The 16,118-nt window shown below is 48.5% G+C and overlaps 2 protein-coding genes across 4 annotated transcripts; both read right to left on the bottom strand.

Annotated features, from left to right (window-relative positions):
* Positions 1-322: 322 nt before the first annotated feature.
* Positions 323-8,881, bottom strand: traf3 (TNF receptor-associated factor 3). 3 transcript variants are annotated; one of them, XM_067242970.1, is made up of 12 exons: positions 8,623-8,881; positions 5,933-6,016; positions 5,401-5,681; positions 4,525-4,576; positions 4,265-4,369; positions 3,911-4,075; positions 3,512-3,592; positions 3,211-3,285; positions 2,889-2,981; positions 2,508-2,648; positions 2,089-2,272; positions 323-1,279 (listed from the first exon to the last, which is right to left on the bottom strand). In XM_067242970.1, exons 2-12 carry the CDS (start codon positions 5,951-5,953, stop codon positions 717-719), a joined length of 1,761 nt encoding a protein of 586 aa, XP_067099071.1. In that variant the 5' UTR covers positions 5,954-6,016; positions 8,623-8,881; the 3' UTR covers positions 323-716. The 3 variants fall into 3 exon arrangements, with proteins under 3 accessions (XP_067099071.1, XP_067099072.1, XP_067099073.1); XM_067242971.1 differs by having other exon boundaries at positions 2,098-2,272; XM_067242972.1 differs by lacking the exon at positions 5,933-6,016.
* A 556-nt stretch (positions 8,882-9,437) lies between these two features.
* Positions 9,438-15,762, bottom strand: rcor1 (REST corepressor 1). Its single transcript, XM_067242959.1, has 13 exons — positions 15,046-15,762; positions 14,884-14,943; positions 14,268-14,348; positions 14,100-14,152; positions 13,787-13,948; positions 13,385-13,503; positions 13,035-13,113; positions 12,750-12,827; positions 12,338-12,541; positions 12,114-12,191; positions 11,938-11,995; positions 11,557-11,822; positions 9,438-11,319 (listed from the first exon to the last, which is right to left on the bottom strand). Exons 1-13 carry the CDS (start codon positions 15,200-15,202, stop codon positions 11,278-11,280), a joined length of 1,437 nt encoding a protein of 478 aa, XP_067099060.1. The 5' UTR covers positions 15,203-15,762; the 3' UTR covers positions 9,438-11,277.
* Positions 15,763-16,118: the final 356 nt, after the last annotated feature.

Here is a 16,118-nt window from a genome sequence, read left to right as displayed (position 1 = left end):
CCATCAAGTCAGCCAGGCCTGGGGGTCCCAGTCTCTCTTAACCAGCTCGGATCCCCTCAGAGTCATGGAGACATCCTGGAGGGCCAGACCATCACCATGGTTACAGCCTGTCGTCTCTGTGAAGCTCTGGCTGCTCTCTGTTGACTGGGGCGGAGGGAACACATACTATCTCCGTCCCCCCCACCCTCCCCCCCTTCTCTCTCTCTCTCTCTTGCTCTCTGTCCCTCTCCATTTCACAAACAATCTTTCTCTCCCTCTCTCCCCCCAGACCCCTCCCCCGCAGCCAAGGACCGACAGGTCCAGGAACCCCTCCCCCTCTCCCATTCTTCCCCTCTCAACCCTTCCCTCTGTCTCTCCCTCAAGAGACCCTGAACAAGCTGCTAGACCTTCTGGACATCCCGACTAGACTGTACACCTCACCACCACAATCTAGCAGCACACCATGCGTCAATCTTTCCTTCCTGTCATCCATCTATCCCTCAACACTTACAAAGCCTTGCTAGTTCATAAATGCTTTCCTTGAACTCAGATTTCTTGATTTCTGCCCATTTTCCCAAAACATCTCTTTTTCTTCTTATTCTTAAACTCTATCAATGTCCCTCTCTCTCTCTTTTATTCATCCATCGGTGTCCATCTGTCCATCCGTCCATCTGCGCAGCCCTCTGCTTGATCTGACACATCAGCTGATCTCAGACCAGCCGTTCCAGGGTCAAGGGTCAGGGGTCGGGCAGGTCAGAGGTATCCACGGTCACCTTGATAAAGATGGTGTCGTCCTTAATGTACGTCCCGTTGTCCAGCAGGGTCTGGGTGACGAACAGCGGGCAGCCCGACGCTATGTTCATTTCTGCCACCGGCCGTCTGAAGCTGCTGGAGTTGGAGTCGGGCTTGAAGGCGTCGCCCAGGTGTTTGCGGGCGGGGCCCTGGTCCATGAGCATCAGGGTGACCTTCTGCTTGAAGGGCCAGGGCAGGAGGGCGTCGTATTCGCCGCGCATCACCACGAAGAACAGCGACAGGTGGGTGCCCTTCCCCATGCCGTCCCCGTTCAGGTAGACCCGGGCGCACATCTTGTAGCCGAAGTAGCCCGTGTAGAAGGGCTGGCTGTACAGAGACAGGGTCTTGGCGGCCACGGCCTCCTGCTTCCTGCGCTTGTAGTCGCGGATCTTCCAGATGAGCGTGCCGTTGAACGAGGCTGTCTCTAGGACCTGGAAGCGCAGGTCGATGTCGGCCAGCCTGATCTCGTGCACGCTCAGCATGTCGTCGTGGCGAGAGAGCTGGGACTCTGTTTGGGGTTGAACAAGACAGACCAATCAGGTTGGAGTCCTGCATTCAGTACTCTTGAGACCCTAGAACTACAGTGACCAGGGCTTTAAATATAAATAATGGGCCGGGTGTAGATCAGTGGTTAGAGCGCTTGACTGCAAATCAAGAGAACTTCCCCCGTGTTGTACGTGGATAAAAGCATCTACTAGATGAAATAGATGACATTACAGTAATGGGCAGAGCAGGTTCAGATGGTAGAATCTACGCACACATAGATTCTGATAACTGTTGGTCATTGGTCAATTATTAGTCGTGGCGCGTGCCACAAAAGCACCTTTGCTGCAGCAACTGAATACAATCAGAATGTAGTCTTTCACTGTTTTCTTTTAAAGAACACAGAAAGAAGCCGTAGGTAGAACTTCCTACCTACAACTGGACCACACCGGAAGAAATCTAACTGAATTACATCGCATTAAATCGTTTAAATTGAACTCACTTGACATTCTGTTCTCATTCTAGTCCAATTTTTATCAAGTCAACCAGTCACACTATATAAGGAGCTGCAAATGTAATATTTACTGACACAGCTACAGTACTAGCTTTAGACTTTGAACAGATCACCCTGGCTGGCACAACTAAGTGCTACTCCAACACCGTGTCACTTTACTTTACCCTGTCAGACGCTGAGTGTGTTTGTTCCTAACTGACCCAGAGGAGAGACCCAGAGCTGGTTCCAGTAAGCTAGTGTGTATGTGTGGGTGTGTCCATTTGTGGCTGAGAGGGTGTGTGTGTGTGTGTCTAACAGGCGGTGTATGCGCGTGTCTGTACCTAACTGACCCAGAGCCAGAGTCCCAGAGCTGGTGCCGGCACGTCCTCCGTCCAGCAGGGAGAGCCGGGTGCGGATGCTCTCCACGGAGTTCCTCAGAGCCTCCACCTCCTCCCGCACCCCCCTCAGGGTCCTCAGCTCCAGCTCCACCTCCAGCAGCTTCTCAGAGTGGGAGCTCATCAGCTTCTACACAGGACACAGCAACACAGGGGTCAGACGGCTCTGGGCTGCGAGGACGAGCTGGGGGTGGGGGAGGGGTCGGTGGGGGGGGTGGTGGAGGGTTGTCGGGGTGGGGTGGGGGTCAAGGTGGGGTCAAGTGCAGCTAGCTGGATTGGGTAGCTGCCCGCTACCCCCAGTAGGCCTTACTGGACATCGCTTTGGTTCAAAGAATCTGCTAGGAGTTTAGATGTATTCTAATGACCTGCATGGTGACCAGTTTCTGCTCCAGCTGACGGTTCTTCTCCCTCATCTCGTCGTAGTGGGCCTCCAGCTCTGCCAGTCGGCTGCTGAGGCCTGGCAGAACCTTGTAGCGCTCCAGCAGTTCTCCCTTCACGTCCTCCACCTGCACCAAAACACCCTCCTCAGTTACTGCACTCATCCCTTTCAGTTTAGGAAGGATTTCAGCACCCAGGGGCTGCTACTGCCCCCTGCTGAATGACACTGTGTTGTGAAAAGGACACGTCTTCCATCCTCCATCCGGTATCATCATCTATCCATCCATCTATCCCTCTATGTGTGCGTCTCTCCATCCATCCGAGGGATGCATCTATCTATCTGGGATTGATTGGTCCAGCCTGGTTACCTTGGCCTCCAGGGTGCTGTTCCTAGCTGCCATGAGTCTGAGGTGGTCTGAGGCAGAACTGGACTCATGATCCCTCAGGTCCTGGTTCAGACCCTGCAGCATACACACACACACACCCAATGACTAAACCAGTAATGTAGCAACGATAGATAAAAAAAAAAAATATATATATATATATATATATATATATATATATATATATATATATGGTTAACCTAACTAAAGGTCAAACTAAGTCCAATAATAGCATATAGACAGTTCAGTTTTAGGGCATCACACAACAGTCTTAGTGAGGGTGTGCATACAGCAGCAGCAGGCTGACCTTGAAGGTGCACCCGTAGCGGATGAAGGGGCAGGCGACCTGGGCCTTGGGACAGTCGTGCTGGTGACTCGACAGCTGCAGGAGACAGGATGGAGGTTACACAATCAGCCCTGATTTCAGGGGGCAGCTGGGACAGGCGGGACAGGCAGTAGCCACAATCCCTTTCCCTCCACATCGCGCATCAAGACCTCGCTTTGATCAACAGGGATCTTAACAACACAAACAGGTCCGTCCGTGTGAGCGGAGCGGAGGGAGCAGGATGTGGACAGCGTCTGTGAGCTTGAGCCAGAGCGCTCCGTACCTCGCTCCGCAGGATGGAGGGGAAGGTGCAGTGGTTGGGACAGGACACAGGGAACGCCGGACACACCGTCTCCTTGTGTTTCTGGGGAAGAAGGGACAGCACAGTGGTCAGAATCAAACAGCACCAGAGAGCTGCCCGGCCGCCTATAGGAACTGATAGTTTCAGTTCTGTTAACGGCTGACATATAAATACTGTCATTGTGCACGTATATTACACGGTATGCACCAGAGGGGAAATATGTTTACATTTACGACACAATATGTCTGCATCCCAACCCACTCAAAACTATTTTAGGAAGCTCTGTCACACAGTCCTACATCGGCTATGAGACTAAGATTCATCTCAATGAGGTCCCTCCACCCATCCCCCCGGGGCGAGCGGGCGGGCGGGCGCATGTACCTGGAGCTCCGTCAGGGGCATCTTCTGCAGGCACAGCTCACAGGTGGCCTCCCTGTGCTTACACCTCCTGCTCAGGTGCTCAGGAATATCCTTCCTCATCATGCTCTCCTTACACTTGCCCAGGGGGCAGGGCACCTCGAAGTACAGACACACGTTCAGGTGGTCCTGGAAGAGACGAGCACACACACACACACACACACACACACACACGACAGACAGGAGACAGAGGAAAGTTAAGGGGGTTGATAAGCTATGTTAATAGCGTGATAGCAGAGCTCTGTTCGAGGGTAATCCTCCCTGTATGGGGAAAGAAACACAGTAGGAACATCAGATGAAGGAGGTGATGTTCCTCACCATGACCTGGTGCAGGCTCATCTGCTCCTTGCAACCGCTCTTCTCGCTTCGACAGAACACCTTCAGAGCCATGATCTCCCTGTGGCAGCATATATCCCGGAAGATCTACCAGAGCAGAGCACCAGACTGAGTAAACACATCTCATACATCAATCAGGGATGATGACATCGGCTTGTTTTATCAGCCAGGAATTCTGCTGTCAGTGTGGGTTCTAGAATGGTAGGTTCTAGAACGGCTGCAGGGCTTCGTATCGGCCTTACCTTGTCCTTGAACAGAGGCTCCTTGTCGGCTGGACATACTGGGCTAGGCTTGCTGGACAGAGAAGAGGATCATTAGGTCCCTGTTGTAGCTTTACGTGCAGTGTTTCAATGCAAAATTTGAGTGGGTGTTATAATAAAAACAAATGCGTCCTCTTGACAGACGTCAAGAGACTGTACCTCTGACACAGCCAAAAGAAAACATTGTCTTTCAAACCATGCATTTCCAACAATCGCATGACATCAGCCCCTGCATAGTCATGGTGAAACCGAAATCTCTAATGACAGATGAAACCCTTTCTCATCTGTTCCTCTCTCGTCTACCCCCCCCCCTCCTCCTCCTCCTCCTCGCCCTCTATCCTGTGTCTGACCTTCGAGATTGAAGCACGGCAAACAAGAATCAGGCTTTGGCGAGTGCAACATCTTCCCCTCCTCGCCTACCCCCACCCCTCCCCTCTACTTCCAACCCCACCCCCCACCTGAGCAGGTCAGTGCAACATCTTCCCCACCTCGCCTACCCCCACCCCTCCCCTCTACTTCCAACCCCACCCCACCCCTCACCTGAGCAGGTCAGTGCAACATCTTCCCCACCTCGCCTACCCCCACCCCTCCCCTCTACTTCCAACCCCACCCCTCACCTGAGCAGGTCAGTGCAACATCTTCCCCACCTCGCCTACCCCCACCCCTCCCCTCTACTTCCAACCCCACCCCACCCCTCACTTGAGCAGGTCAGTGCAACATCTTCCCCTCCTCGCCTACCCCCACCCCTCCCCTCTACTTCCAACCCCACCCCACCCCTCACCTGAGCAGGTCAGTGCAACATCTTCCCCTCCTCGCCTACCCCCACCCCTCCCCTCTACTTCCAACCCCAGCCCTCACCTGAGCAGGTCAGATATGCACGTCTCACAGAAGCGGTGTCCACACTCTGTCTGCCGGGGGTTGCAGAGCACCAGGCGGCAGGACTCGCAGCAGTACTTGGGCTCGGGGGTCAACAGGAAGTGGTCCCTGAAGCCGCCGTGGGATGGCAGGAAGCCGGTGGCGTTGGGGGGGTCGCCGGGCCAGGGCCTCTGGGCGAGAGAGAGGCCACCCAGGGAGGACACCGCCTGCTGGAGGTGAATCTGGAGCTCCCGCCCGTCACCAAGACGCCCTGCTGACATGACCTGGGGGAGAGGAGGGGAGGGGTGAGGGGTGAAAAGGGTCCAGGTCTTGGGTGTGCTGAGAGGAACACAGTCAGCCCCCAGGGCAGCACCTCTGGAGCTAGCTCGGAGTCGAGGGCGTTGCTCAGGAGCCAAGTGGCTGGATATCAACTTGTACCTATCCAAACTGACCTACTGGAATCCAGCAACTCTGGGCTTGATTGTGCAACAGTAAGATACCCTTTATTGCAACAAGTGAAGCTGCCCACTCTTACACTCTGATCCAGGATCTGCATCCTCCTTGTGAAACCTCCACTTAACCTTCAAGGGGGAACATACTTCTGACCCCAGTCCAGCACCTACAGTAGGGGTAACATTACCTTACACCATTGCAACATACAGGACAAACACACTTGATGAAAGACACTTTAATCTCATGTTACATACTTGTTTCAGATGAGGAGGCTGTGTGTGTGTGTGTGTGTCTGTGTGTGTGTGTGAATACAGTGCATTCACTGCCACATCAACAGCTCCTGACTGAGGCCTGGACTTGGGAAACCCCTCCATAACACACATAGCTAACTCAGGCTAATTTTATCTCCTCTCCGAGACGAGAGAAGCACACAGGCAGCAGGGACAGTAAGCGACTGTCTGGACACTAACTGGCTGTCTGGCTGGCAGTCTGGGGGGTTTGACTGACTAGCTAGAAAGGGGATGGAGAGGTGCAAACATCCACTGTGACCCCATACCTACACTAAGATCCCTCTGCACCATGAACTGGATCGTTTGCGTCACCGAAAACACGTCTTTCCCGTGCTCCTGACAGACTTGCCTATGGGGATGGCAGTACCTGTGAGGAGCCATGCCAGCACAAGGTTCCCCCCGCAGCCCTGCATTCCAACGACAATGAGGGAAGGGTGTCCCAGGTCTCCTTCCATGCCGGGTGAGAGGAGAGCTGGTGAGTTCCTCCTCTGGTGGTTCAGGGACTTCCTGGGATATGCTAGGGGCTTTTCCACTCGTCTGGTTCATCTATGCTACTCAGCAGCTGACTCCACACACACACCCTGACTCTCCCATCTTTGACTACACAGCATTAAATGCCATCATGACACTATCAAACCGTTCAAGATCTTGGATTAAGCACTGTGTAGGCCTAAACTTCACACGCCCCAGCTGTGTAAGACTGTTACTAAATCATGAGACTGCAATATTCTGAGTGTTCTGGTAAGTTTAGTCAAGTCTCTCTTCCTCGACGGGAAATGGTGTTTCTGTTCAACTGCAGAGCGAATGTAAAACGGGGGTATTTCCCCCTGTTAAGAACTCACTGTTTCTGTTGAACACCAAGAATGACTGGAGCGCTGAGAAAGAAATAGCTTGGTGTCTGAGTGTGGTCTTTTGGGTCTGACTGGGTTTAAGGCTGCTAAATGTGATGAGAGGAGGAAAGGAGAGAGACAGGAACAGAGAGATAGGGACGGAGAGAGAGACAGGGACCGAGAGAGAGACAGGGACCGAGAGAGAGACAGGGACCGAGAGAGAGACAGGGGCCGAGAGAGAGACAGGGGCCGAGAGAGAGACAGGGACAGAGAGAGAGACAGGGACAGAGAGAGAGACAGGGACAGAGAGAGAGACAGGGACAGAAAGAGAGACAGGGACAGAAAGAGAGATAGGGACAGAGAGAGACAGGGACACAGAGAGAGAGAGAGAGAGAGAGAGAGAGAGAGAGAGAGAGAGAGAGAGAGAGAGAGAGAGAGAGACCAAGAGAGAGGGACCAAGAGAGATATAGAGAGAGGGACCAAGAGAGAGAGAGAGGGACCAAGAGAGAGAGAGAGGGACCGAGAGAGACACAGGGACCGAGAGAGACACAGGGACCGAGAGAGACACAGGGACCGAGAGAGACACAGGGACCGAGAGAGACACAGGGACCGAGAGAGACACAGGGACCGAGAGAGACACAGGGACCGAGAGAGAGGGACAGAGAAAGATACAGGGACAGAGAGAGACGGGGACAGGGAGACAGGGACAGAGAGCCGGATAGAAAAGATCCTTCATAGGTCTCAGGCTTTCAGGTGAGGTACAAATTTCAGATGTTTTTTTTTTTAGGACTCTTTTCATCACTTTACCAGAAACTCCCTCTTTTTATAATGCACTACAGGATATTGATTTAAGGATTTGACCCTGAGTCAAAAAATGCAGGTCCAGTTGTCCTGGTTGCTCTACCATGACAGCACAAAACAAAAATGAAACAACACAACTAGGGGATTTCTGTCACTAACCTTTCATTGCACTGACTTAGTGTTACATCCATCAACTACATCTAGTCCTACAATACTGAATCAGCCCAACTGAACCAAACCTGGAGACTGATGAATCTCATGGATTGAATAAACGTCAGGCTAACATTAGATCATTATAAAATTCAAACTATATTGTTAAGACATTAAGGAGTGAGACTAAAATGCCTTAAAAGACCAATCTTTCAAATAAACTGGATTTAGTTAATGCCGCTGTCATTATGCACAGTGACAGCTGGAAATGTCATGTGTGAGCCAGGTCACAGGTGTTGCAACAGCATCATACCAATCACGGAGGCTAACGTGCATTTAGCAGAGAAAATGTGTCATTGTTTTAAAATGGCATTTGGTATGTCGAATATAGTCATATTTTCAACAGCCGTGTGAATGAAAATATCCGGATGGCAATAAACTAGAATAACACTATCGAAAAATTACAATTTTATATTTTTTACTGTGATTTGCGATGCCTGTCTGTTGAAAGCCCCACAATGGATGTTTGAAATTACCTCATCCACAGCTTGGTTTGAATATCTCTCACACACGAACACATGCTCTGGCTCTCACACGTATGGTTTCTCAACATGTTGCCACTATCTCGCTCACATAAAATAGTTCCTACACTATTAGCGTGAAATGAACATTGTAGGATTGTGTCTAGCAATAATACTTACATGAATCAGATGGTTAACGTTGGCCAATGCAACGTCGTTGTCCAGCTACAACGTTTCGAATAAAGCTTTGCGGGGTGAATGGCACGTTCAGTAGCTTACCATGGACTACACTGAAAGCGACCGAACTCCTCTCGATAGGAAACAGACATCCAAGGGCCTGTCACATATAGGTGACATCGTACCTATAATATGTTTTAGGAATATTTCTGAAATCCAAAGGGAAATGCGGGTCAAAAAGAGAAGCCACTTCTTCTCTTCGCTGTTGATGCCTAAGTGGCTGGAAAGCCCCCTTCGGTTTGCTTACTTCCTCCCTAGGAAATCCCCGTCGTGAAAAAAATGAGCAGGCCATGCGCGCAATTGTTGGCCTGATCGCTAGTCGGCACTGTTACTGACAACTACGGAAGAAACGCTCTGGGAATGCTTCATCATATGTTCTTACGAAACTCATGTTCACGCATAGCATCGACATAATCACAGCCTAGTTAGTACGTACAGAGGATGACTAATTTAAAGGGAACTTCAACTCTGACGACCTCATTTCCGGCTTCGTTTTTGTGTGGTCCAAGTATAGGCACAGAACAGAAGTTATTATATAGCTTGTGCAACCTACACTGAACACATCAAGTCATATTAGGTGTTGTATGTTGCTGACATGAACAAATGTCGTACATCTGGCACAAACCAAATGCCAGGTCAAGCAGTTAAATAATACTCATTTATCAAAGTAGAAATACTATGCATGCACTCAGTAGAAAATAGGCCAGCAGATGAAAGATAGACACATTCAGATCATGTGTGTAAACATCCCCTATAAATCCTTCAAATGTATTGTTTATTGAACTGCAAATTGGATACATAATGCTTAATGACTGCAATAAAATACACACACACACACACACACACCTGAACACGTGTGCGCACACAGACCCCCTCAGCATTGAAACCCTACCCTCAGAAACGCACACATTTCCACAAGTATAGAAAAGGCATTAAAACATTATGCTGACAGTAAGCTTGGTACCAGGACAGTAAAAACTTCTCAACGGACATGTCCCGTGTACAGGACATGACCAACAAAATTCCTACTTCTCTAAAAGGTGTTGATTTCCCAAACACAGATCCAGACTAAAGCATCTTTATTTGAAAGAACAAAGAACTTTCCAAGGACAACCTACATTGACATGAGTCTTGGGCATGGGGTTAGGCTTCATCTGTGTCTGAGAAACCAGTGTTTTTAATAAAAATGTAAAAATCTGAAGAACATCCAGTCAAATTACAATCTCTCATTCATCTATTTTAAAGGCTAAATCCTCTCACCTGAACTAGATAGGGGTCAGAGTTCAACAACTTAACGGTGTATGACCCAATTGTATATATTTTCTAGGCATTGCTAATCAAGTCTAAATTAATCTTAAATATTGCTAATCGAAGTATGTGAAGTCCACATTAAGTCAAACATGGTCAGACCCCTAGGGTTGGTTTCCTTGATTAAGATAAAGATTCATAGAGTTGCTAAACAAATCCCAATTGGTTCATTTGTATTTGTTAGTCTAGGTGTTGTTAGAACTCAATGTCATGTGACCAGGAAACCAGACCCCCAGGGCTCTATTGAACATGATGAAATCCTTGGCCTCCAATTCCCAGGTTATGTACAATTTCTTACTTCAATCATTAGGTCTGCCTCATCAGACACCAAATCACTAAACGCATCATAAATATATTCCAATACAAATAGTATAACCTTAACCATTATTCTTGAATACAATTTTACAATTTGAGCACTTAGCAGCGCCCTAAAAATGAATAACATTTCCACAATTATTTGACTCTTCTCGGCAGAAGACAAATTAAATCAGCTATTGGAACAATCTCGGGAGACAAGTTTCCATTAGCGATGAACTCTCTGAACTGAACACTCAGGTTTTCACCAAGACGCCCCGAGAAAACTGCTGCCTTTTTCGCTGGTGGTGCCAGCTTTTGTAGGAGAAACATAATATAATCAATAACCTGAATAATCGCATCTGACTGATAGGCTGTACAGTGCCGATGTCTCCAGCACTAACTGTAGGACAGGGTGGAAATGGTGGTAGTGTTTGTCACTAACTAAAGCTAGGTTTACAGTGAACTTCTGGAGAAAAGAAGAGATATAAAAAAGGTTTTGCAGTGTGACATAATAAGGACACAAATGGAGGTACAGGAAGGATGTTTGTGATGTGGATTCATTGCTGGAAGGGGACAGGGATAGGATCAGGTCGAGATGGCCGGTCTGGCCATGGTCATGGTCATGGTGGTGGGATAGTAAAGTGCTTTAGCTAACCCTGGTAGTTACTACACAGTCTCTTTGACATGTGGTCGCTGCTGCTGCTGCCCTCTCTGTATGTAGTGGTAGCTTAACATGTCCGGTTAAACGGGGTTGGGAGAAGGAGGGCTGACCATGGGGAGATAGGGGAAATAATGACCTTCTGGTGACCTTCAGGAGGTGGTAAAGTCATAGTTTGGGATGGGGGGGGGGGGGGGGGGGCGGTCAGGTCTGAACTGGGACCTGGGCAGGCTCCTCCTCGTCCCTTCACAAGCCCTCAGATCCGCAGGGAGCAGAAGTTCCAGCGCCAACACCATCCCTCCAGCGCCAACACCATCCCCAAGATGGTCGCCCGCTCAGGACGCCTGGGGCTGCTGGGTCTCTGTGGGTGACGACTCCTTGGGAGAACAGGGACAGCTGTTAGTTCCCTATACACGTCGAACGTGTTACTGTTGGTCCACTCTGCACATCTACACCACCAGATACGGAACACTTCAACAGAGGACATGGAAGACCATGCGACCGAACAAGCTGCTCGTAACACAAGGAAGGCATTGTGCGATCAAACCATGCGAATCGCGTCAAAATAAGCGTAGTATTAAGCGTGTGTAGACTAAACTCTCTCTGTCCCTCACCTCCTTGTGCTCCTCAGGGACGGCCGGCGTGCCAGCTCCTCCTCGGGCTCCCGCCTCCTCAGGGGAGTGAGACACCTCCATCTTCTCCTCCTCCGCTCCTCCCCTGGCCCCCCCCTCCACGCCGTGCTCGGCCTCCCACTCCTGCAGCACCTCGTCGAGGTTGTAACGCCGGCGGTAGTTCACGAAGAAGTTCTTCACCTGGACCACTGACTTGTTGCCGATCACGTCGGAGATGGCCTGGAAGTCTCGTCCGTACTTCCTGATGGCTGGTGAGGAGGGGAGGGATTTTAATCACGTGACCCAGATTGGCCAATCGTCTGTGTTATTTAGTATTTAAAATGCCTGATGCTTTGAAAGCATTTTCGCTGCTATTTTTGTTACCTTGTACTGCCAGCAGTTGCTCATCTGTGGTCCAGCGAGTATTGAACTTCTGGGTCACCTGAGAATACATATCCAGTTATCGATCAGTAATACTGAATATCAAGCTCATTGATCAATAACCAGCACAGCTGGGGTTTAAAACAGGAATTCAGGCACACTAACAGCATTGACCATACCTCAGGCACGCGGAAGTCATTTACTCCAGAATATAGCTTCTCCTTTAGGGCACTGTTGTTCTGTTTTATGCTCTGGATCTGGGGAGAGAAGCGTTGTAAATACCACAACCAGGGTAGGAGCAAGTAAGAGAGCAGAGCAGGGGAACAACTTGACTGTTCAGTCCTAAATCCATGGATAAACTTATAACGCCAACAGTTCCTTCACGCAGCCTCCAAGCTCGCACCTGTCTTTTGATGGTGACCAGCTCTGTGTCCAGCTGTCGCAGCACTCCCAAGGCCGCAGGGCCGCTCGTGGACATGGCCCCGACGTCCCCCTGGTGCAGGTGCATGCCCTTAGGGGGCTTCTTCTTGGCTCTGTGCAGGTTCTTCCCTGACAGTCCCTGGAGCTCCTTCTTCACATGGGCCACCTTCTCGACCACGCCAGTGGGCTGGAAGAAGATGCGGAACAGGTCAGGTGGTAGTGTTGTGGTGGAGCATTTTAGTTTTTAATTATTTGTTAAATTTGTCCATATCTCAGAACAGGAAATTGTGTGTGGCTCTTCATTTCTAGGCTCGACAAGAACTTTAATGGGATATGGAAACTGCAGAATGCAGTGAACCAGATGTTCAAAGAGACTGAAGGAGGTTATTGCTTACCTTCTGCACTACCACTGCTGCTGCTGCTACTGCTGCTGCTGGCTTGGCTTCCTGTTTGGCTTCTGATCCTGAGGCCACCTGCAACACAAAACATCTGTGTGTGTCAGCAAGCATTCGATACTAGCCTCATCCCTTAGAACCTGGTCCTCTGTCTCTGTGTGGGCCCTGCTGCACACCATGCATCTGCCTAGCAGTAACGACTGGACTGATACTGAATAAAAGTTCAAATTAGTGATATACCCACAGACCCGGACAAATACCAATATGATAGTGATGATACTGTACCTCCTTCTTGTCCTCCTTGCTGGGATCAAAGTCCACGTCGCTGGGAGGGTTGGGAGGAGTCTCCTCAGCCTCGTCTTCACTGCAGACACAGAGGAACCAGGTGATACAGAGCAATCCTGGATAACTGCCGCTCATCAATTCAAATATCTAAATGTAGCATATTGTACCTGAGAGTGTTAAGACTCATAAGTGGTGCTGCAAAGTGTGTAGGCCATGGTGTGGGGCTATAGGGTAGTTAGTCTAGAGTTTGGTTTGGGATTGGGCCAATAGGGTAGTTAGTTTAGAGTTTGGTTTGGGATTGTGTTTATAGGATAGTTAGTCTACAGGTTGGTTTGGGATTAGGCCTTCACCTCTCTTCTCGCTCCCTCTTCTGTTTGCGTGCGTGGCGATCCATGACACTGGTTTTGCTGCGAGTCTTTTTCCATGAATAATAGAACCTCACCAGGCTGGCGATAGACTTGTCAGGTAGCTGCCATGTGGTAGAAAGGGCTAGATGTTATACTAAATCCAGAACCACGAACAACGAGAGTGTGTGTGTCTGAGTATATGAGTGTGGATCTGAGTATATGGGTGTGTCTATGTGTGTGTCTGAGTACATGAGTGTGTGTGTGTGTCTGAGTACATGATTGTGTGTGTGTGTGTCTGAGTACATGATTGTGTGTGTGTGTGTGAGTACATTAGTGTGTGTGTGAGTACATGAGTGTGTATGTGTGTGTGAGTACATGAGTGTGTGTGTGTGTGTGCTTCTTCACCATCTGCTGGATGCGGTGGAATGTCTTGCCATGGAAACTGAAGCCTTGTTCAAAGAGAACCTTGTCCTCAACCGTCCACTCATCTGGGAAAGGCGTGAAGTTAGGCAGGTCTGCCAGGGACTTCTCTATATTGTGCTTGTGCCAGAACAGCATGCCCAATGCCTGCAGTGTACATGAAGACACACAGGGACAATTATTCATAGAGTTGATTGAAGAGTAGAGGAGGGGAGGGGAAAGAAGGGAAAATAGTCACATTTTTACACATTGTAAAGACCTGTTTTAGTGGCACTTTAACACAGCAGTACGGTATTACCTGTTCCATATTATAGCCGTGCTTTTCTTTGGCGATTGAAATGTATTCATCAACTGCAAGAGGGCAAAGGAGCAATGTAAAACTGTCCTACGGTGATTTACAGTATATTTATTTATAGGCTGTATGCATTTTCCACATATGTATCCTATTGCAAATGGTGGTTCTTACGTTTGGTTTCCGCCAGGGTCTGGCTGGGTATCCACACCAACATGCCCAGGTTGTCCCTCTCCTGGGCAGCCTTGGCCACCTCTAGCAGGGGCAAGGAAGGAGGAGACATCAGGCTAGGTACTTGTTTCTTTAAAATACTCATCTTTATATATTTTTTTACCAATTTTGCTTGGTTTATTTGGAAAAAAACAGTGGATTTGAATAATTGTGGTTGGATAAAATTCCCAAAACTTTGAAAATCTTTGTAGATCAAAATGAAAGCTCATACATTGTGAAAAGTTTAATGTGAAATGCGTTACAAATGTTTTACTTATTTTGTCTGAACAAAAAAAACAGCTGTCATTGCAACTGATGTAGATGGCTAATTATTACATGTTCCTCTTAAAATAAACGGTTCTGTTCAAACTGTTTCAAATGTAGATGTTTACATTATTAAATTACGTAAACTTAAGGCAAAATCTAATCTTTGAAATAGCTTTTAAGAAAGAGTCGGAGAGATGTTACAATTCGTCCAGATAATCTGAACTCGTGGAATGGGCGATCACCAGAGTTCGAGGCTACCACATCTTAAAACCTGTTTCATCTTCAAAACTGTACCAACGCGTAAATTACTCACCAGGATCATAGTCTGGAACGATGGCTTGATATTGAGCACCTACTCGCATACCTCCGCCACCTATGCACAGATGATGAACATGTATTACAAATATTTTTGAAACATTTCAAAAACAAGAACTAGTTCGGTCTGACCGAGGCTACCACCGTCACGTTGACCTACCATGCTCATCATCACTGGAGGAGCCCGAACTTCCTTCCTCCCATGAAATGTTACTGTTTCCATTCGTAGCAAAACTTTTGTTAGGATTATTAACTGTATTTCTCCCTCTCCGCTTCCCTGATATTTCGGAACCGTTTTTCTCCAACATTGCAGGCATCTTGAAAATGAACTCAAACAAAGCTACTCTAATTTGGCAAGCTAGCTAGTGCTAGTTGCTACGGCTCGCCTGGCTGTGATGTGTCAGCAGCACCTTGCTATCGTTACTGCTAGCGGCTAGCTAGCTAGTTGTCTAGCCAGAAAACAAAGTAACGTTTGCTAGCAGGTTTGATAGCTAGCTAAGCTATTTGAGCTAGATCGCTAACGTTAGCTAAACGAGGCGATGATGGCAAACTGATGAATTGCTCAAATTAGCAACCCTATTTTGTCACAGCAAATATGTCTGTAATAAAAGTACAACGGGGAGATGGCTCCAGAAATAGCTATTACAAATAGCCAAATGGCAGTAGCCTAGTGAGTCTTGACTCTTGTCTTTGAATAACAACCACCCCAAGTAAGCCAGGGATGCTTGCAGCTACTTGGATAAAAGTTGCGGTAGCACAAGCTAGCTAGCTCAATTTATAAAATAAATAAACATCGCTACTAGACTACTTCGTTATCGATATTATACACAATCTGGCAAGTTGTCGGTCCACTTTCGGTCATTAGACGCTTTTCGAGGCAGGGTCGGTAATCTTGCCAGGTGGGTCGGGAGCTGGCTGACTCGGCACGGGGTCTTGATGTGAAGTGGATGGAACTAGCGTAGCTAACTGATGGAGCTGGTTAGGTACTTCAAGCCTCGTCCTGAAGAGGCCCCTCTCAAGCTGATTAATGGGAAAGACGCCACGTTTCTTGCACTGGAGTTTAACTGAAACAAATGCCATAACGCATTCCTTAATTAAATGCAATTGCAATTAATATAGGCTACGATTATGTCATTGCCTGGATATCAACCATGATAAACTACACTGGAAAAGTTAATACAAACTGCTATTGCAAGTTTTTTTCACAAGCTTTAAGACATATATTCGCAAGAA

This window comes from Osmerus mordax, chromosome 9, assembly GCF_038355195.1.
Source record: "Osmerus mordax isolate fOsmMor3 chromosome 9, fOsmMor3.pri, whole genome shotgun sequence".
NCBI classification, from domain to species: domain Eukaryota; kingdom Metazoa; phylum Chordata; class Actinopteri; order Osmeriformes; family Osmeridae; genus Osmerus; species Osmerus mordax.
This window is presented reverse-complemented; position numbering and strand designations above follow the sequence as displayed.